Source organism: Oncorhynchus mykiss, chromosome 26 (genome assembly GCF_057628025.1).
Source record: "Oncorhynchus mykiss isolate SJ-2025 chromosome 26, ASM5762802v1, whole genome shotgun sequence".
Taxonomy (NCBI): domain Eukaryota; kingdom Metazoa; phylum Chordata; class Actinopteri; order Salmoniformes; family Salmonidae; genus Oncorhynchus; species Oncorhynchus mykiss.
The window spans coordinates 22,927,263-22,949,726 of record NC_143047.1 but is presented as its reverse complement, the minus strand read 5'-3'; the positions used below and the strand labels follow the sequence as shown (position 1 = coordinate 22,949,726).

The 22,464-nt window shown below is 41.7% G+C and overlaps 1 protein-coding gene and 1 long non-coding RNA gene across 2 annotated transcripts; one reads left to right on the top strand and one right to left on the bottom strand.

Annotated features, from left to right (window-relative positions):
- The first annotated feature begins 1,208 nt into the window (after positions 1 to 1,208).
- On the top strand, positions 1,209 to 14,342 carry LOC110506112 (mucin-5AC). Its single transcript, XM_036963618.2, has 29 exons — positions 1,209 to 1,767; positions 2,077 to 2,139; positions 3,171 to 3,432; positions 3,712 to 3,826; positions 4,090 to 4,180; positions 4,278 to 4,384; positions 5,620 to 5,836; positions 5,932 to 6,057; positions 6,454 to 6,571; positions 6,670 to 6,808; positions 7,335 to 7,445; positions 7,586 to 7,655; positions 7,890 to 8,027; positions 8,131 to 8,295; positions 8,405 to 8,499; positions 8,728 to 8,854; positions 8,963 to 9,218; positions 9,386 to 9,438; positions 9,720 to 9,820; positions 10,627 to 10,778; positions 10,857 to 10,995; positions 11,307 to 11,417; positions 11,795 to 11,974; positions 12,108 to 12,347; positions 12,428 to 12,584; positions 12,701 to 12,829; positions 13,568 to 13,718; positions 13,835 to 13,878; positions 13,966 to 14,342. The coding sequence occupies exons 1-29, from the start codon at positions 1,686 to 1,688 to the stop codon at positions 14,223 to 14,225; spliced, it is 3,999 nt and encodes a 1,332-aa protein (XP_036819513.2). The 5' UTR covers positions 1,209 to 1,685; the 3' UTR covers positions 14,226 to 14,342.
- Positions 14,343 to 15,445: 1,103 nt separating this feature from the next.
- Positions 15,446 to 18,360, bottom strand: LOC149971432 (uncharacterized). The gene is made up of 2 exons (XR_016492289.1): positions 17,883 to 18,360; positions 15,446 to 17,393 (listed from the first exon to the last, which is right to left on the bottom strand). It is a non-coding gene; the product is annotated as an uncharacterized LOC149971432 (long non-coding RNA).
- Between the last annotated feature and the right edge of the window lie 4,104 nt (positions 18,361 to 22,464).

Sequence of the window (22,464 nt, the reverse complement as noted above, 5' to 3'; positions counted from 1 at the left end):
AAAATAAAACTAGATTTTTTTTTATCCACCAAGATGGCTTCCGGTCTACACTGTCGAACGTCAACTTAAATAGGAATGGCTATTCAATTATCTATATATTATATATCTATATTTTTATTTTTTTTTTCGGTTTTGTGTGGAAGATTGACAGCATAATTTAAAACAACTGATATTCCCATTCATGTCAGCATTCTCTGATGTGTGGACCTCCAACCATCTTTGTGCTATCCTTTAAAAATTGACATTTTGATTTCTTCAGACAAAACATTACACACAACCTGCATTCAAGAAACCGATATCGGGCACAACACAAACACCTCAGATGATGTGGAATAGGGTCAAGCTACAACATATACAGCAACAAAACATTGCATCAGTTCATGCATTTTTTGACAATTTATGTCATTTTTTCAAGAAATGTAAAAAAAGTTTGACTACCATGTTTGCAAGCTTTTAAATTATATCAATCTCAACCGTTTGTCTTTCCAGTGACGAAGACATGGATGTCTCATGGTAGAGTGGGGTATGCAAAATGGGTCAACTGTGAGCACCTCTATCTCCTAAATGTTTGGTAGTCACGTCCAAAAAGTTTGTTTCTGACTACTTCTACGATGGGCAAAAATGTATAGAAAGTTTTGTTCAAGTTAAAAGAGGTGCAGTCAAAACGTTATTGAAATCAAATGGAACGACCCTTATACAAGAATATTGATATAAGGACATGAGGTGGTGGAGCTACATTCCACAGCACCACATAATCACATTGTGCATTACAACAATACTAATGGCATTTTGAAAACGTTTCGTGTTTATAAAACAATTAATTAGTAATGTAACCAAGGGTTTTCCTTCATATCAAGTCATGAGCAGTATTGCCATTGTGTGTAAAAACTATTTGTGATAAGAGAAACAATAAGAAATCGTAGCCTCAGTGTAAGGACAATAGATTGAGTCAGTAATCACTCTTATCAGAGGAACACACCTGCAGCGTGTTATGTTGATCTGTTGAATGAGTCATCAAAAGATAAACAAAACATATTAACACAAACACTTTTTCACCTGTTTTGGTGTTTATTCAGTCCATATATATATAAATGTATAAATACAATCAATCTAATGGATAACTAAAGCAACAATAATGGTTATGGACATTGTCTCCTGAATGATGGGTCAGGGATATATCCTCCTGGGTTGTGGTTCAACTGAAGACTAGGTTGACACATGCGTTTGGTTTATTTGGTTGGTCTCAATAAATATTGGAACTTGGTCACAAGGTAAACAAATCCAGGAACCACTTGTTTATTATACCTTTTTTTGTGCAATGACTTTATTAAATTTAACAGGCAAGTCAGTTAAGATCAAATTGCTTTTTACAATGACAGCCTACCGGGGAACAGTGGGTTAACTGTCCTGTTCAGGGGCAGAATGACAGATTTTTACCTTGACAGCTCGGGGATTCTTTCGGTTACTGGCCCAACACTCAAACCACTAGGCTAGCTGCCAACCCACCTACTGTTTAAAGCTCTCATATTGGTATGAGAGGGCCATAAAATCCTTGGAACGGAGCCAGCCCTTCTGCCACACCTTCACATCCAGAAGGACCAAGGGCCTTCCCTTCACTCAGGTGGTATAAAGCTAAGATCCAAGCAACTACCTTTCTCATACCACCTGTGTTCACTACCCAGAGGATGACCATGGGGACAACACAGACGCCCACATGGGTGTTAATATGGATGGCTCTGGCGATTGGTTTAACTGCCTCTCAAAGTGGTAGGTAGAATCCATGATTTTGATTTACATGAAACCTTGTACTTTAGTGTTGACAGGGCTAAACTGTATGTTACTGTATGTCATAGCGCTCTCATAATAGCTCCAATGTTTATCTCATTGGACAGCCTAACAATGAGGGAATATGCTCAGTCCTGCCTTTATGTGCCTTTTAAGCATGGGTTATGATTGATGAACAGGTAAATTTAGGATTGGCAAGAGAACTACATAACAGAGCCTGAAATACACAGGATTCCACAATGATTTACCGTAAAAATTCCTGTAACTTATTAACATACACTTTGATTTCAGAGGATACATCAAAGGCCACAGTTAACATCATCCCCTCAATGTCAAGGATACCTGAGATTGCAGGTAAGCTTCATAATACATGTGCTATACAGATGCATGAGCCCTGAGGATGATGACAATGATTAACACTGCAGCCTTACATATCCACAGACAATGGTGAAAGGACAATAACCATGATGGAGACAGTCATAGCAAGTAGTGCAACAGGTTTTGTGGATTAGCTGATTTAAAAAGCGTGAAGGAGCACTAGATTATTCATTTGTTGTTCAAGTTCATAAACATTATAGAGATTGGAAAGTCTTGGTTGTTTAGTTGATCAAATGAATTTGGCGTTTACTACTATATCCCATAGAAACGCCTTGAATAACACATTCTTAAAATGCCAAAAAATGTATCCTAAGGAATACGGTTTTGAAGTGTCTGGACCCATAAGAAATCTCAGGAAATATTCGTGTTTTTTGTACACATATTTAACCACCTTTTTATGTTGGCACAAAACTACCTCCATAATTCCAATCATTTGTATGGGTTTACTTCAGACGAGTCCCGTGACACTTGTGGAGGTCGAAGACCAAACGGTTCAGACGCTACAGACAGTAGTTGGCACATCGACGGTACCGACATAAGACGAGTTCCATGACACCATAGAGTGGTCATATTAGCTAGTAGGCAAAATCGTTTGGACGCTAAAGACGTTTTTGTGAGAATACCGATTTTCAGGATGTCCCCTGGTGTGACAAACAGCTCTGTAGCTCTGCCACTTTCAACCTCAGATGCGGAAGGTGGACATAGGTGGATGCGGTGGATTGAGACACAGCCCATGCAAAAAAAACTGATATCCTTAGCTTAAACTGACAGATTTTGGTGGGGATTTTTGTATTATGTTAATTAGATTGACACACAGGTGTGTCAGTAGACTCTTATGGTGAGTGAGTGAGGCCAATCTAGCAGTCAACCAATGGACTCCTAGTTAAAAGCAACGTTTTACGAGGGGCAGGGTTTTACGTTACCTATTCATTTCTTTCTAAATATCTAAAGATAAAACCTGTTGAGTTGTATGCTATCATAGCTGAATTGGTTGTCCTTTTTCCCAGGAGTGAGTCCTATACATAATGGCCAAGTCTGCAGTACGTGGGGTAACTACCACTTCAAGACCTTTGATGGAGACATCTTTCAACTTCCCTCCACCTGCAACTATGTTGTGACCTCACTGTGCCATAGCAGTTATGAGGATTTCAACATCCAGATGAGGCGGCAGGTGGTGGACAACCAGCCCACCATTAGCAAGATCACCATGAAGCTAGATGGCACAGTGGTGGAGCTATCCAAGGGTTCCGTTGTTGTTAATGGGAATAAGTAAGTTCCTCAAGAATTTCTCATGTAGCTGTTTTTAAATCAGTGCTCAAGTAGTTGGATGTCATATTGTTGTCCCAGTCGCGTTGACTTAACAGATTAGACTCAACCTTATACTGTGTAGTTATGCTCAAGCACATAATTACAGTGACAGAGATGAGAATGTTGTTTTTAAAGTACCAATGAAAATGTCTCAAAATGAAGTCAATTGAGCTAATGTAAAAGTGGTTGGTCTGACTAAGTTCTAGTTGAATCTAGTGCTTTGTCTTCCTCTTCCTCCAGTGCCACCTTACCATTCAGCCAGTCTGGTATTCTCATTGAAGAGACTCCCTCCTACATCAAGATCAAAGCAAAACTGGGATTGGTAGCCATATGGAACCAGGATGATTCCTTCTTGGTAGTACAACAATTATGCATTTATGAATATTTCTAGGTGGAGTTAGGTTTTTGCGGTGTGGTCAATGTCTACATTTGAAGGCCTGTGCTGTGGTGGGCACTGTGTTAACAACAGTTAAGGTAGTCCTAATCTATAGTTATTTTATTAAGGAATAGGTTGTCACTCCTGTTAAATCCTTGTTTTGTTACAGTCATTTCCTGTTTTTGTCAAGGGTAATGGAGGGAAAATGTCACCCTAAAATGTCTAATGGTCTTCTATTTCAGGTGGAGATGGACATCAAATTCAGAAATAAGACCTGTGGTCTATGTGGAGATTTTAACGCAATTCAGCAATTTGATGAGTTCTATAGCCATGGTACATTTTCACTGACAATATCAACACATCAAAAATGGCCTATTATTTGGAATACAGTTGACATTTAACAATAATTGGATTTATTTTTATGCCAAAGGTATGAAATTGTCCGCTGTCGACTTCGGAAACTTCTGGAAATTGGATGGTCCCACTGAAAGCTGTACTGAAAACATACTGCCTTCAAATCAGAAATGCCCCAATCTGGTAGGTTACACTTTATCGCTTATGATAAGAATAGGGATATTGGCTAGGCTGCTGTGTACTTAACAACATGTGGGATCCGAAATGACTGACTCCCTTGATAAAGATTTGCAAACATGACTGTATACTGCTACAGTATATTGTGTGCTCCATTTCTTTGAAAATTATATTATTTTATACTAATACAATTGCTCTGAGAAAGAGATTTTGTTTAAACGTCATATTTTCTTTCTCTCCAGTCAGGGGTCAAAATTATTGACACCCCTGTTTCCAATACCTTTCAATACCACACCTTGCAAATAATGGCACTGAGCCTTTTTCTAAAATGAGTTGGAGAACACATTCTGAGGGATTTTAGACCATTCCTCCATACAGAATCCTTCAAAATCCTTGAAATCCTTTGTCTGTGCTTATGGACGGCCCTCTTCATTTCAAACCACAGATTTTCAATGGGTGTCAAGTTCGGAGACTGAGTTGATTTATATAAATATATATAAATATATGTTTATTTGGGGATTTTGATGTGTGCATGGGGTTATTGTATTGCTGGAAGATCCACTGAAGGCCAAGTGGCAGTGCCAACAAGGTTTTTGCTAAAATATCCAGGTACTGGGTAAATTTCAGGATTGATCTTTACAAGAGCCCCAGGACTAGTGGAAGCAAAATAGCCCCTTTTTGCAATGGCCATCTCAGTCTCTCTTTGAAACCCATTGGACATCTGGGGGTTGAATTAAAGAGGGCAGTCCATAAGAACAGACAGAGGACATCAAAGATCCTAAACAGTGAAGGCTGCTGAGGGAAAGACGGCTCGTAATAATGTCGGGAACGGAGTAAAGGGAATACCATTCCACTAATTCCGCTCCAGCCATTACCACGAGCCCGTCCTCCCCAATTAAGTTGCCACCAACCTCCTGTGGTCCTAATTTGTTTTTCAACTCCTAAAACATTTTGGAAAAGGATTATTGCAGTTATCCTCACAAGGTGAAGTACTGAAAGACAGTGAAAATAGGGATGTCAATCATTTTGACCCCTACCTTTCTGAGATTACTTTTATTTACTTTTTAAACAAAATCTCTTTCTAGAAGCAATCGTATTAATATAAAATAATATATTTTACCAAATCTGTTTTGCATTTATTTTATACAGTAATTTCTGCTCGTCTTTATCAAGGGTGTCAATAATTTCAGACTCCACTGTATATGTCCTAATAATAACATCTCTCTGTTTTTGTTTGATAGAAACCAGTTTGTGAGCAGTTGCTCTCCGGTCCTGCCTTCAGCAGTTGTAAGGACTTGTTGGCCATCGACTCATTTGTTGAGGCCTGTGTATCTGACCTGTGCCACTGTGATAACAGCACCAACTCCTTCTGCCTGTGCAACACCATCTCAGAGTACTCCCGTCAGTGTGTTCATGCAGGGGGGAAGCCCAAACAATGGAGGACTGAACAGTTCTGCTGTAAGCATGCCCTTACTCCCCGTATCAACATTCAAATCGCACATTGGTTAGTTGCAACAGTGTACTCATATTTTGACATAACCGTATCTTTGCAGATAAGACATGCCCCTTCAACATGGAGTACCAGGAGTGTGGAAACCCCTGTGTTGACACCTGCTCCAACCCAGAGAGAGGCCAGCTGTGTGAGGAACACTGCTCAGATGGCTGCTTTTGTCCTCCAGGTAGGCAGACATATTTAAACGTTCTCTGCACATCCTCTTCTTCAAAGAGATGTAATAAAAATCCATTGGAATGGAGCAGACTGTATACTGAATTGTAAAGCAATTGATTCCATATTGTGGACTGGACTCTGTTGAGTTACAAAGGCAATTACGAGTTTGTTGTTTTGTAATGGCCTGGTATACTATCTGATTCATGTGGTATTTAGTTCCTGACACAAGGACAAGCCAGTTGATCAGAATATATCATGGAGTTTCAGAAATTGTCTGTCGAGACAGAAAAATACTGTGAATGTAGATTTTGGAGTAAAACAAAAGACATCGTTAATAGGTGTTGCCTATGAAGGGCAGTAGGTTGGGATGGAGACATAATAAACACATGTATGCTCTCACCCAAAGGAACCGTTTTTGATGACGTCAACAAGAATGGTTGTATCGCCTTGAGTCAATGCTCCTGCCGCCACAATGGAAAAACATACGCACCCGGAGAGTCTTATTCAAGCACTTGTAAAGATTGGTAAGAAAACCAGGCTAAGAATTCTGACTTGAGTCTAAAAGTTATTCCAGGGGTGACCATATGTAAGTTCCATTGAATAATTTATATTTTGCCCTTAGTTCTTGTGCTGGTGGTCAGTGGAAGTGTGTGGACAAGGACTGTCCTGGCACCTGTGCTGTGGAGGGAGGATCCCACATCAACACCTACGATGGAAAAACCTACACCTTCCATGGGGACTGCTCTTATGTTCTGACCAAGGTACAGTACAGTTTCCTCACCAAAGCTCTGTGTGCATGAATCTCAGTCACATTAAATACATTTTGAAACTTGCTACCTTCTTTGTAGTTATTATGTCTGTATTACAGCTTTGCCTCCATCTTCTTTATTTTTCTTCTGATATATCCAGTTTGTATGATGAAAATTGTAATATAGAAAAGGGCTTTCCAACCATGTTCCCGGAGTGCTACCTCCCTGTAGGGTTTCACTCCAACCCTAATTTAGCACACCTCATTCTAATATTAAGCTGGTTGATGAGCTGATTCAGGTTAGTTACAACTGCTGAGCTAAAACCCACAGGAGAGTAGCTCTCCAGGAACAGAGTTGGGGAGCCCTCATATAGAACAGTACTATTCATCTTGCATTGATACATGTATCTATGAAGATATGTGGGTTGTTTACTCTGTCTCTTGTTTTACACTGAGATATTCCTTTTTCAAAAGAATTCGAAGGATATTTCCTTTCATTAAGGGAAATATTTGTAACAACTTATTTTTGTTTTTTTCAGGACTGTGATGGGATGCAATTCACTGTACTGGGTGATCTGGTGCAGTGTGGGCTTTCTGACAGTGAGACTTGTCTAAAGGCTGTTACCCTGTCCCTCTCAGAAGGAGCCACTGTAAGTATTATTTGACTGACATGCTATCAGCCTTTGACTGCAGTAAATGTTTTTTCCCTAGTGTTGTTAGGTTTTAGACTTTAATGCATTGTTTGAATATCATGAATAAGCATATGGTTAAACAATGACCCTCTATGCAGGTGATCAACATACAACCAAATGGAAAAGCCTTTGTAAATGGAATCTATTCTCAGCTGCCCTTTTCTGCTGGTAAGTTACAGTTGCACAATAAACATACAGTACAATCAATGTAGTCATGACTAGGCATACATGAAACTTGTGTCCTACAGTTAAAGCACATGATTGTATGGGGAATACATAACGATACATGGGAATGTTGTGATGGTAATGCAGCTTTATCATTCAACACTGACACATATATTTTCCTTAACATCATAATTCTGAATCTTACTCATTCCTTCCTCTTCCCTTTGTTCCTTATAGCTGGAGTAACTATTTTCAGAGCCTCCTCATTTTTCATCATTGTCCAGACCACCTTTGGCCTCCAGTTGGAAATCCAACTCTCACCAATCATGCAGGTCTATATTGCTGCAAGCACCGTTTGGCAGCAGAGAACTTGCGGTATGTCTCATCATCCATTGACCAACCACCACAGTCCACTGAGGTGTTCATGTTCTGGGAATGATTTATTTTCCCTGTATATAAATACATGTTCACCCTACAGGTCTTTGTGGAAACTTCAACAACAACCAAGGAGATGATTTCAAGGTCCTGAGCGGAGTGACTGAGGGCACAGCCATTGGTTTTGCAAACACCTGGAAAACACGAGCCAGCTGCCCAGACGTCAAGAGTAGCTTTGAAAGCCCCTGCAGTTTAAGTCTTGACAATGGTATCTGCATGGTTTATCACCTTTCCATGTCTGTTTTAATTGTTATGGAGAACGGTGCAAGTGTTTCTTAAAGTTGGCCTAACTGTGGTTTATTTTTTCACTTTTTCAGAGAAATATGCCCAGCACTGGTGCTCTCAGCTGGCTGATCCTAAAGGGTTGTTTGCTAAATGCCACACAGCAATAAGCCCAGACATGTACAAAGAAGTGAGACCATTTCACCATACTATTCATTTCACACAATTTCCTGAGGATAACTAATTCACAAATGTATGTAACGTGATGCCAGCTGTTATGGGGAATTTGAGAATTACGTTGCTTGCTGTTAGGTATTGTTTATCTGCACAGAACTTGTGCATATTATGCACACACAATTAATTAAAACTATTGTACAGTATAATATGGATGCTGTTCTGACTGTGGTTTTCTATTCAGAACTGCATGTATGACAGCTGTAACTGTGAGAAGAGTGAGGACTGCATGTGTGCTGCCGTCTCTTCTTATGTCCACGCTTGTGCTGCCGAGGGTATCCAACTCAGCGGCTGGAGAGACACTATCTGCAGTGAGTGACAATCACACAGTAATACCTAAGAAGATGTGTAAATTGTGGGAGAATAAGATACAAATATTATAAATATTTACATCAAACACTAATTGTTGCCATCCCCAGACAAATACTCCACCTCGTGCCCTAGCACCATGGTCTACAGCTACAGCATAAAAAACAGTGATCGCTCCTGCCGCTGCTACAGCGACTCTGACTTTACCTGTTCAATCACCTTCGAGCCTGTGGATGGGTGTGTCTGTTCTGAGGGAACCTACTTGGATGATGAGGGCAAGTGTGTTCCACCAGCCAGCTGCCCTTGTTATTACAAGGGCTCAGTGGTGTCCCCTGGAGAGGTCATCAGCAAGGATGGAACCATGTGGTATGGACCGAGTTATTTACCTACCTATACTCAAGCTGTATATCAATGTAATTCACTACACATTTTATTGCATATTTTTGAGACTTTATGAACCAAGAGCCTTGGGTCTTGCTTTCCCGTAGTGAGCATAGCGACATTCAAGTACCATTAACAACATTTTATTTCAGCACCTGCAAGGAGGGAAAACTCCGTTGCATTGGAGATTCACCCGATCAGCCATGTAAGTTCATGTATATTAATTGTCAAAACAACTCACAATTTTGAGCTATTGTACTGTGCCGGGCAACACTGAATTTGAAATAAGTCCATTCTTTTAATGGCAATCTTCCAAATCCTATATACATTTATGGTGTGTGGTAATAGTATGCTATTGGCAACAGAATCAGGCTATGTGCATTTTGAAATATTATCTCTCCATCCTAGTACACACTTTACAGAGCATATTGATTTGGTGAAAGACACAACAGAGTCATGACACATGAATTCCCTTTATTTTCACAGCATGTGTTGCACCAATGGTTTTCTTCAACTGTTCCAATGCAAGCCCAGGAGTGAGAGGGTTAGAGTGTCAGAAGAGCTGCAACATTCTGGATATGGCCTGTGTAAGTCCCCTATTCACCTCGTCTCCAGGCCATTCTGCACAACGGATATAAGCTTGTGTACAAAACATTAAAAACACCTTCCTAATATTGATATTAATACACAATCCGTATCAATTGTCTCAAGGCTTGAAAAATCTTCTTTAACTTTCTCCTTCTCTTCATCTACACTGATTGAAGTGGATTTAACAAGTGACATCAGTAAGGGATCAATGCTTTCAACTGGATTCCCCTGGTCAGTCTATGTCATGGAAAGAGGAGGTGTTCTTAATGTTTTCTACACTCAGTGAATAGTCAGTCATATAATGCCCATAGGATTGTGAATAGAAATTGAGTGTAAAATATAAACTTTCATTTTTTAAAAATATATATTTTTATATTAACATACAGGTAACCTCATGTCCAAGCTATTGCACCCAGAACATATAAGCTTGGTACATCAACGATTTAATTTTGTCCTTAGTGGGAGTAACCATATACTTCCATGGGAGTATCTTTACTGAGTAAAGCATGTGTTATCATTTAATTTGAGCGAAACATACGACTGCTAGGCGTAGCGCTGTGCTTGTGGTGTGCTAACGTATGGGGGAGGGTTAGGGGTAAGGTATTGTGGGAGATGATTGGTTGGTAGATTAAGCTGAATAAGCCAATGCCTATGCCCTGGGAGTTTCTCCTGGTCTTTCTGTATTGGCTAATGGCTAATGAAGGCCAAGTTTGACCTTCTGGTCCACCAGACTCCACGCATTTGAGCGGAAGTTAACACAATTTTTACACAGTAGATTTTCAAATCAATAATTTTCACTTTACAGATCAGCACAGAGTGCATATCAGGCTGTATGTGTCCCTCTGGACTGGTATCCGATGGAAAAGAAGGCTGCATCAAGCCAGACCTTTGTCCTTGTTCTCACAATGGAGCTACTTACCAACCAGGAGACAGAATCAAGGTCGACTGCAATACTTGGTAAGGTTATCTTGCCTCAATTGGCGTTTTAAACCAATTAAGACTTCAGTCTGATATATCTGTTTTTGCCACTTTCAGCACTTGTAAAGACAGAAAATGGCAGTGCACAACTAACCTGTGCCTTGGAACCTGTGCCATTTATGGAGATGGACACTACATTACTTTTGATGGGAAACGATTCACTTTCGAAGGAGACTGTGAATACACACTTACAAAGGTATGCTTGCAGGGTTTCTTGATAGTCTAAGTGATCATCACCAATATTACATGCTGAACAATAAGGGTTTGTGTTAATTGTTTTAAGGTATATATACTGTAGGTGTTTCTGCGGAGTCTGAATAGCAATATTTGAAACTGTTTGGCCATGATCTGCTGTTGCTTTGCAGATGTTGCTGTAGCATTCCCAACAAGCTGAACCTTTTCACTATTTCAGTGATTGACTTACAACATGTATTGTTGGAGATAATGCTCCATCCACCAAAATACTATGTTGGCTGTTGTTAAATTTATGACTGAAACCTTAAACAGGACTACTGTGGTAGCAACAATGCCAACGGCAGCTTCAGAGTCATCACTGAGAACATCCCTTGTGGAACGACAGGCACCACCTGCTCCAAGGCCATTAAGCTCTTCCTGGGGGTAACTAGATTCCTGCTTTCTGCCTGGCACATACCATTACTGAAGCCAAGACTACTAATATTCGGTCATACATATATACATACATACATACATACACACACACACACACACACACACACACACACACACACACACACACACACACACACACACACACACACACACACACACACACACACACACACACACACACACACACACACACATACATACATACATACATACATACTATAAAGCACAATATACACATAAATCAAAGCTTCATGAGGCCTGGCAAAAAAATGAACATTATGGCATACATTATAACATGATGAGTAATTACATAAATTAATATCTTAACTGCATACTCAAACTATTTAAAAAAAAATCTATTTCAGAACAATGAACTAATTCTGACAGACGGGAACTACCAAGTCGTTGAGAGAAATACAGGGGAGGCGGTTCCTTACCAGATTCGTACAATGGGCATCTACCTTGTGATTGAAGCCAATAATGGGTTGATTCTCATGTGGGACAGGAAAACAAGCATGTTCATCAAACTGAACCCACAGTTCAAGGTACATTTCAACTTTGATTGGATGACACATTAGATATTAAAATATGGGTGTAGTGTTCCATCAACTGATATTCACAAGTCTGTTATGACTCCTTTTAATCACTCAACTCAATCTTTTGCTATGTCCTCTTCAGGGACATGTCTGTGGTCTGTGTGGAAACTATGATGGCAATGCAAACAATGACTTCACTACCAGGAGCCAGGCAGTAGTTGTCAATCCTCTAGACTTTGGAAACAGCTGGAAAGTCTCTGCAAGCTGCCCCGATGCAAAGAACAAAAGGAGCCCCTGTACTGCCAACCCTTACAGGCAGTCTTGGTCACAGAAGCAGTGCAGCATCATACAGAGCAACGTTTTCACAGACTGCCATTCTAAAGTAGGTTTAGACTTTAGTCGTTCACTGAATGTTTAGGAATTTGATATGATCATGTCAAATAAGATCTGTTTTCCAATTAGGTGGACCCCTCTCCTTTCTACGATGCTTGTGTGACAGACTCGTGTGCTTGCGACAGTGGTGGAGACTGTGAGTGTTTCTGTACTGCTGTGGCAGCTTATGCAGAGGCCTGTAATGAGGCTGGAGCCTGCATAGCCTGGAGAAGCCCACAAATCTGCCGTGAGTTTCTAAATGTTCCATTCATTTAAGTGCTGACATAAAAATAGGCTTAATCCAGTCAGTTTAAACCGAATTGAAGATAGTACTTACAGAGAGCTTTTGTCCACCACATACAGCACTGTTCTGTGATTACTACAACCCCCCTGGAGAATGTGAGTGGCACTACAAGGCATGTGGAGCTCAGTGTATGAAGACCTGCAGGAATCCCTCCGGGAGCTGCTCAACTCAGATACCACCTCTTGAAGGTACAGTAGACATTAATTTAGGATCTATTTTGAGTAACTACAATTTTCTATAACAGGTACTTAGTATTTATTTAATGTTGAAGCTAGAGTCCTTAATTGAAACAATAACAAAGTCGCCACCCCGCCTCTGTTTAGGTAAAAAGCTGAGGGAAGGCCCAGGAAAATTGTAACCACTCTCAAATCCATAGACAGAGCTATGGATGCAAGGGCTGACAATTCATGACATAAAAAGTTTTGTTTTAACCATGTTTTGAGGCTATAAAGTGTTTGATTTCATTTGTTTTGTTTACAAATATTGGGGTTAAACAAGTATATATTTTAGGTTATTTTATGGGGCACGACATGCTTTCGTGACAAAGGATTCTAGCTTTAAATTACTATCAATTTTATCTGAATGGAATTGGCAGTGTGAAAGAAATGCAGGCTACATCTTTTACCAAACCATGCTAACTGAAAAGTGATCCAGCAAGTATATGGCTCAGCTTGATAGTAAAGAGTTTGTGTACCTGGTGTTGGTGGTATAACTATAGTATAAACTTCTATTCATTTATTTTGTCTTTTTGTTGGACTATTCCAGTTTTACAATCATCAAGTATTTAGAAGAATAACTGTCTGAGGTCATTTTAGATATTCTTACATTTTCACTCCCTTTCTATTCACTGTGTTTCTTCACCATATCCCTCTATCAAAAAATAGCTTTTTGATCATTAATATTTGAATATTTTTCTTCTTCTTTAGGTTGCTATCCAAAATGTCCTCCTGCTCAACCCTTCTTTGATGAAGATATAATGAAGTGTGTGGAGAAGGAGCAGTGTGGCTGCTATGGCAGAGATGGAAAACACTACAATAATGGCGAAAAAGTACCGACCACAGAAAACTGCCAGACATGGTATGCCTTTAATAATGCAGAGAATCTTGGTTTTGGCTAAAATTGTGAACACTGTAACTGTGTTTGAGTGTTAAGAATGAAACTAAGTAGAATTGTAAATGCTTCTTTTTCCAAAGCTATTGTAATTCTGTGACAGTGGACTGCAAATACGATGTACAAGGTATGAACAGATCCTTCAACCAAAACAACAACACATACATGATTTCTGCAACATTCCAGTACCCTAAAATATATCTTACCCTTTCAGCTTGCACTTGCACCTACAATGGGAACAAATACCCCAATGGGCATATCATCTATCACACCACAAATGGGCACGGCAGTTGTATCACAGCCATCTGTGGGAAGAATGGAACCACTCAGAGGGACATTTACCCATGTTCAACTACAACTCCAACTTTAACTCCATCTGTTCCTAACTCTACTCCATCCTCTACAGTGACAACAACTGTCTTTACTTTCTCAACACCCACAACTGGTGGGTACTTGAGACTAAGACTTGAATGACTGTGAATTAGTTGATGTGTGAAATGTAAAAACTACAGCAGGTATCTTTTGTGATCAAAATGGCTAAGGACATTGCTATTTATGCCCCATAATTAAATGTTTTTACATCATTTAAAATGGTTTGTTTGTTTCAAGTTCAACCAAATAACTGTAATGTAATCCCTGATTCTATAGCGCCAACCACAACTTCAACAGAGACAACAGTGTCTCCAACAACCTTTACTACTACATGTGGCTATCCATGTGTGTGGTCACAGTGGTTTGATACCACATTCCCTACACTTGGAACTCCAGGAGGAGACTCTGAAACCTACAACAACATAAGAGCAGAGGGACACGATATATGTGAGAAGCCAAGCAAGATCCAATGCAGAGCCGAGAAGTACCCAAATGTTAGCATAAGCCAAGTAGGCCAAGTGGTGCAGTGTAATGTAGCAGAAGGGTTGACTTGCAGAAATGAAGACCAGTCAGGCAAATTTCCACTGTGCTTTAACTACCAAGTTCGAGTCCTCTGCTGTGATGAAGATCTTTGTACATCTAAGCCTACAACCATTTCACCAACAACTACAAGACCACCTGTTACAACAACAACTACAAACGCAACCACCTCCACTATCTCAACAACCACGTTGAATACAAAACCCCCTAACTGCACAGTTTGTGAGTGGTCACCTTGGTATAATGTGGATTATCCTCAATTTGGTCCTGGGGGTGGCGACAATGAATCAATTAAAAAGATTCTAGAATCTGGAAAACATATTTGTGAAAAACCAGTGGATGTCATGTGCCAAGCAGTGCGATATCCAGGGATCCCATTGTCTGAATTAGGACAGAATGTAGTCTGTAATACGAAGGTTGGACTAATATGCCAGAACAAAGATCAAGGCATTCCTCCAATATGCCTTGACTATGAAATTAAGGTGAAGTGTTGCAAGACTGTGAAATGTCACACTACAACACCAGTCCAAACAACTAAACCTACTGTCACAACAACAACAATGTCAGCATCCACATTACCTACAACAACAAGTAAACCAACAACAATCACTACTCCTCCAACATCAACTCTACCTCTAACCACAACTACAACTCCTACCACTACTCCAACACCAAATACCACAATCTTAACATCGACTACACCACCTACCACATCAACAACAGTTACTCCCATCACTACTCCTACACCCACTACAAAGACCTCAACATCGACAGTTACATCGACAACAAAAACAACAACTCAGACACCCAGCCCTAGTACAACTCTAACCACTACTCCAACATCAACCTCAACAGGAGTAACACCGACCACATGCAGTGGTGAAGAAAAATGTGTGTGGTCAGACTGGATCAACCTTGGTCAGCCAACGTCTGGCTCTGAAGGTGGAGATAATGAATCCATTAAGAGCATCATTTCTGCTGGTTATCACATTTGCTCAGCTCCAGAGGCAGTTGAATGTAGAGCAAAACAATACCCTGGACTTCAGATCTCTCAGCTTGGCCAAGACGTGACTTGCAATCCATCCGTTGGACTGATTTGTCAAAACAATATGCAAGGTCTTCAGCAAAAGTGCTTCGACTACGAGATTCGAGTGAAATGTTGTCAATGTGGAACTACAACACACATCCCAACCACCAAAACAACGACAGGTCCTCACATCACTACTCCTACACCCACTACTACAACCTCAACATCGACAGCTCCACCTACAACAAAAACAACAACTCAGACTCCCAGCCCTAGTACAACTCTAACCACTACTCCTACATCAACCTCAACAGGAGTAACACCGACCACATGCAGTGGTGAAGAAAAATGTGTGTGGTCAGACTGGATCAACCTTGGTCAGCCAACGTCTGGCTCTGAAGGTGGAGATAATGAATCCATTAAGAGCATCATTTCTGCTGGTTATCACATTTGCTCAGCTCCAGAGGCAGTTGAATGTAGAGCAAAACAATACCCTGGACTTCAGATCTCGCAGCTTGGCCAAGACGTGACTTGCAATCCATCCGTTGGACTGATTTGTGAAAACAATATGCAAGGTCTTCAGCAAAAGTGCTTTGATTATGAGATTCGGGTGAAATGTTGTCAATGTGGAACCACAACACACATCCCAACCACCAACACAACAACGACAGGTCCTCACATCACTACTCCTACACCCACTACTACAACGTCAACATCAACAGCTCCACCTACAACAAAAACAACAACTCAGACTCCCAGCCCTAGTACAACTCTAACCACTACTCCTACATCAACCTCAACAGGAGTAACACCAACCACATGCAGTGGTGAAGAAAAATGTGTGTGGTCAGACTGGATCAACCTTGGTCAGCCAACGTCTGGCTCTGAAGGTGGAGATAATGAATCCATTAAGAGCATCATTTCTGCTGGTTATCACATTTGCTCAGCTCCAGAGGCAGTTGAATGTAGAGCAAAACAATACCCTGGACTTCAGATCTCTCAGCTTGGCCAAGACGTGACTTGCAATCCATCCGTTGGACTGATTTGTCAAAACAATATGCAAGGTCTTCAGCAAAAGTGCTTCGACTACGAGATTCGAGTGAAATGTTGTCAATGTGGAACTACAACACACATCCCAACCACCAAAACAACGACAGGTCCTCACAACACTACTCCTACACCCACTACTACAACCTCAACATCGACAGCTCCACCTACAACAAAAACAACAACTCAGACTCCCAGCCCTAGTACAACTCTAACCACTACTCCTACATCAACCTCAACAGGAGTAACACCGACCACATGCAGTGGTGAAGAAAAATGTGTGTGGTCAGACTGGATCAACCTTGGTCAGCCAACGTCTGGCTCTGAAGGTGGAGATAATGAATCCATTAAGAGCATCATTTCTGCTGGTTATCACATTTGCTCAGCTCCAGAGGCAGTTGAATGTAGAGCAAAACAATACCCTGGACTTCAGATCTCGCAGCTTGGCCAAGACGTGACTTGCAATCCATCCGTTGGACTGATTTGTGAAAACAATATGCAAGGTCTTCAGCAAAAGTGCTTTGATTATGAGATTCGGGTGAAATGTTGTCAATGTGGAACCACAACACACATCCCAACCACCACCACAACAACGACAGGTCCTCACATCACTACTCCTACACCCACTACTACAACGTCAACATCAACAGCTCCACCTACAACAAAAACAACAACTCAGACTCCCAGCCCTAGTACAACTCTAACCACTACTCCTACATCAACCTCAGCAGGAGTAACACCAACCACATGCAGTGGTGAAGAAAAATGTGTGTGGTCAGACTGGATCAACCTTGGTCAGCCAACGTCTGGCTCTGAAGGTGGAGATAATGAATCCATTAAGAGCATCATTTCTGCTGGTTATCACATTTGCTCAGCTCCAGAGGCAGTTGAATGTAGAGCAAAACAATACCCTGGACTTCAGATCTCGCAGCTTGGCCAAGACGTGACTTGCAATCCATCCGTTGGACTGATTTGTGAAAACAATATGCAAGGTCTTCAGCAAAAGTGCTTTGATTATGAGATTCGGGTGAAATGTTGTCGATGTGTAACCACAACACACATCCCAACCACCACCACAACAACGACAGGTCCTCACATCACTACTCCTACACCCACTACTTCAACCTCAACATCGACAGCTCCACCTACAACAAAAACAACAACTCAGACACCCAGCCCTAGTACAACTCCAACCACTACTCCTACATCAACCTCAACAGGAGTAACACCGACCACATGCAGTGGTGAAGAAAAATGTGTGTGGTCAGACTGGATCAACCTTGGTCAGCCAACGTCTGGCTCTGAAGGTGGAGATAATGAATCCATTAAGAGCATCATTTCTGCTGGTTATCACATTTGCTCAGCTCCAGAGGCAGTTGAATGTAGAGCAAAACAATACCCTGGACTTCAGATCTCGCAGCTTGGCCAAGACGTGACTTGCAATCCATCCGTTGGACTGATTTGTGAAAACAATATGCAAGGTCTTCAGCAAAAGTGCTTTGATTATGAGATTCGGGTGAAATGTTGTCAATGTGTAACCACAACACACATCCCAACCACCACCACAACAACGACAGGTCCTCACATCACTACTCCTACACCCACTACTACAACCTCAACATCGACAGCTCCACCTACAACAAAAACAACAACTCAGACTCCCAGCCCTAGTACAACTCTAACCACTACTCCTACATCAACCTCAACAGGAGTAACACCAACCACATGCAGTGGTGAAGAAAAATGTGTGTGGTCAGACTGGATCAACCTTGGTCAGCCAACGTCTGGCTCTGAAGGTGGAGATAATGAATCCATTAAGAGCATAATTTCTGCTGGTTATCACATTTGCTCAGCTCCAGAGGCAGTTGAATGTAGAGCAAAACAATACCCTGGACTTCAGATCTCGCAGCTTGGCCAAGACGTGACTTGCAATCCATCCGTTGGACTGATTTGTGAAAACAATATGCAAGGTCTTCAGCAAAAGTGCTTTGATTATGAGATTCGGGTGAAATGTTGTCAATGTGGAACCACAACACACATCCCAACCACCAACACAACAACGACAGGTCCTCACATCACTACTCCTACACCCACTACTACAACGTCAACATCAACAGCTCCACCTACAACAAAAACAACAACTCAGACTCCCAGCCCTAGTACAACTCTAACCACTACTCCTACATCAACCTCAACAGGAGTAACACCAACCACATGCAGTGGTGAAGAAAAATGTGTGTGGTCAGACTGGATCAACCTTGGTCAGCCAACGTCTGGCTCTGAAGGTGGAGATAATGAATCCATTAAGAGCATCATTTCTGCTGGTTATCACATTTGCTCAGCTCCAGAGGCAGTTGAATGTAGAGCAAAACAATACCCTGGACTTCAGATCTCGCAGCTTGGCCAAGACGTGACTTGCAATCCATCCGTTGGACTGATTTGTGAAAACAATATGCAAGGTCTTGAGCAAAAGTGCTTTGATTATGAGATTCGGGTGAAATGTTGTCAATGTGGAACCACAACACACATCCCAACCACCACCACAACAACGACAGGTCCTCACATCACTACTCCTACACCCACTACTACAACGTCAACATCAACAGCTCCACCTACAACAAAAACAACAACTCAGACTCCCAGCCCTAGTACAACTCTAACCACTACTCCTACATCAACCTCAACAGGAGTAACACCAACCACATGCAGTGGTGAAGAAAAATGTGTGTGGTCAGACTGGATCAACCTTGGTCAGCCAACGTCTGGCTCTGAAGGTGGAGATAATGAATCCATTAAGAGCATCATTTCTGCTGGTTATCACATTTGCTCAGCTCCAGAGGCAGTTGAATGTAGAGCAAAACAATACCCTGGACTTCAGATCTCTCAGCTTGGCCAAGACGTGACTTGCAATCCATCCGTTGGACTGATTTGTCAAAACAATATGCAAGGTCTTCAGCAAAAGTGCTTCGACTACGAGATTCGAGTGAAATGTTGTCAATGTGGAACTACAACACACATCCCAACCACCAAAACAACGACAGGTCCTCACATCACTACTCCTACACCCACTACTACAACCTCAACATCGACAGCTCCACCTACAACAAAAACAACAACTCAGACTCCCAGCCCTAGTACAACTCTAACCACTACTCCTACATCAACCTCAACAGGAGTAACACCGACCACATGCAGTGGTGAAGAAAAATGTGTGTGGTCAGACTGGATCAACCTTGGTCAGCCAACGTCTGGCTCTGAAGGTGGAGATAATGAATCCATTAAGAGCATAATTTCTGCTGGTTATCACATTTGCTCAGCTCCAGAGGCAGTTGAATGTAGAGCAAAACAATACCCTGGACTTCAGATCTCGCAGCTTGGCCAAGACGTGACTTGCAATCCATCCGTTGGACTGATTTGTGAAAACAATATGCAAGGTCTTCAGCAAAAGTGCTTTGATTATGAGATTCGGGTGAAATGTTGTCAATGTGGAACCACAACACACATCCCAACCACCACCACAACAACGACAGGTCCTCACATCACTACTCCTACACCCACTACTACAACGTCAACATCAACAGCTCCACCTACAACAAAAACAACAACTCAGACTCCCAGCCCTAGTACAACTCTAACCACTACTCCTACATCAACCTCAGCAGGAGTAACACCAACCACATGCAGTGGTGAAGAAAAATGTGTGTGGTCAGACTGGATCAACCTTGGTCAGCCAACGTCTGGCTCTGAAGGTGGAGATAATGAATCCATTAAGAGCATCATTTCTGCTGGTTATCACATTTGCTCAGCTCCAGAGGCAGTTGAATGTAGAGCAAAACAATACCCTGGACTTCAGATCTCGCAGCTTGGCCAAGACGTGACTTGCAATCCATCCGTTGGACTGATTTGTGAAAACAATATGCAAGGTCTTCAGCAAAAGTGCTTTGATTATGAGATTCGGGTGAAATGTTGTCAATGTGGAACCACAACACACATCCCAACCACCACCACAACAACGACAGGTCCTCACATCACTACTCCTACACCCACTACTACAACGTCAACATCAACAGCTCCACCTACAACAAAAACAACAACTCAGACACCCAGCCCTAGTACAACTCCAACCACTACTCCTACATCAACCTCAACAGGAGTAACACCGACCACATGCAGTGGTGAAGAAAAATGTGTGTGGTCAGACTGGATCAACCTTGGTCAGCCAACGTCTGGCTCTGAAGGTGGAGATAATGAATCCATTAAGAGCATCATTTCTGCTGGTTATCACATTTGCTCAGCTCCAGAGGCAGTTGAATGTAGAGCAAAACAATACCCTGGACTTCAGATCTCGCAGCTTGGCCAAGACGTGACTTGCAATCCATCCGTTGGACTGATTTGTCAAAACAATATGCAAGGTCTTCAGCAAAAGTGCTTCGACTACGAGATTCGAGTGAAATGTTGTCAATGTGGAACTACAACACACATCCCAACCACCAAAACAACGACAGGTCCTCACATCACTACTCCTACACCCACTACTACAACCTCAACATCGACAGCTCCACCTACAACAAAAACAACAACTCAGACTCCCAGCCCTAGTACAACTCTAACCACTACTCCTACATCAACCTCAACAGGAGTAACACCGACCACATGCAGTGGTGAAGAAAAATGTGTGTGGTCAGACTGGATCAACCTTGGTCAGCCAACGTCTGGCTCTGAAGGTGGAGATAATGAATCCATTAAGAGCATAATTTCTGCTGGTTATCACATTTGCTCAGCTCCAGAGGCAGTTGAATGTAGAGCAAAACAATACCCTGGACTTCAGATCTCGCAGCTTGGCCAAGACGTGACTTGCAATCCATCCGTTGGACTGATTTGTGAAAACAATATGCAAGGTCTTCAGCAAAAGTGCTTTGATTATGAGATTCGGGTGAAATGTTGTCAATGTGGAACCACAACACACATCCCAACCACCACCACAACAACGACAGGTCCTCACATCACTACTCCTACACCCACTACTACAACCTCAACATCGACAGCTCCACCTACAACAAAAACAACAACTCAGACTCCCAGCCCTAGTACAACTCTAACCACTACTCCTACATCAACCTCAACAGGAGTAACACCGACCACATGCAGTGGTGAAGAAAAATGTGTGTGGTCAGACTGGATCAACCTTGGTCAGCCAACGTCTGGCTCTGAAGGTGGAGATAATGAATCCATTAAGAGCATAATTTCTGCTGGTTATCACATTTGCTCAGCTCCAGAGGCAGTTGAATGTAGAGCAAAACAATACCCTGGACTTCAGATCTCGCAGCTTGGCCAAGACGTGACTTGCAATCCATCCGTTGGACTGATTTGTGAAAACAATATGCAAGGTCTTCAGCAAAAGTGCTTTGATTATGAGATTCGGGTGAAATGTTGTCAATGTGGAACCACAACACACATCCCAACCACCAACACAACAACGACAGGTCCTCACATCACTACTCCTACACCCACTACTACAACGTCAACATCAACAGCTCCACCTACAACAAAAACAACAACTCAGACTCCCAGCCCTAGTACAACTCTAACCACTACTCCTACATCAACCTCAACAGGAGTAACACCAACCACATGCAGTGGTGAAGAAAAATGTGTGTGGTCAGACTGGATCAACCTTGGTCAGCCAACGTCTGGCTCTGAAGGTGGAGATAATGAATCCATTAAGAG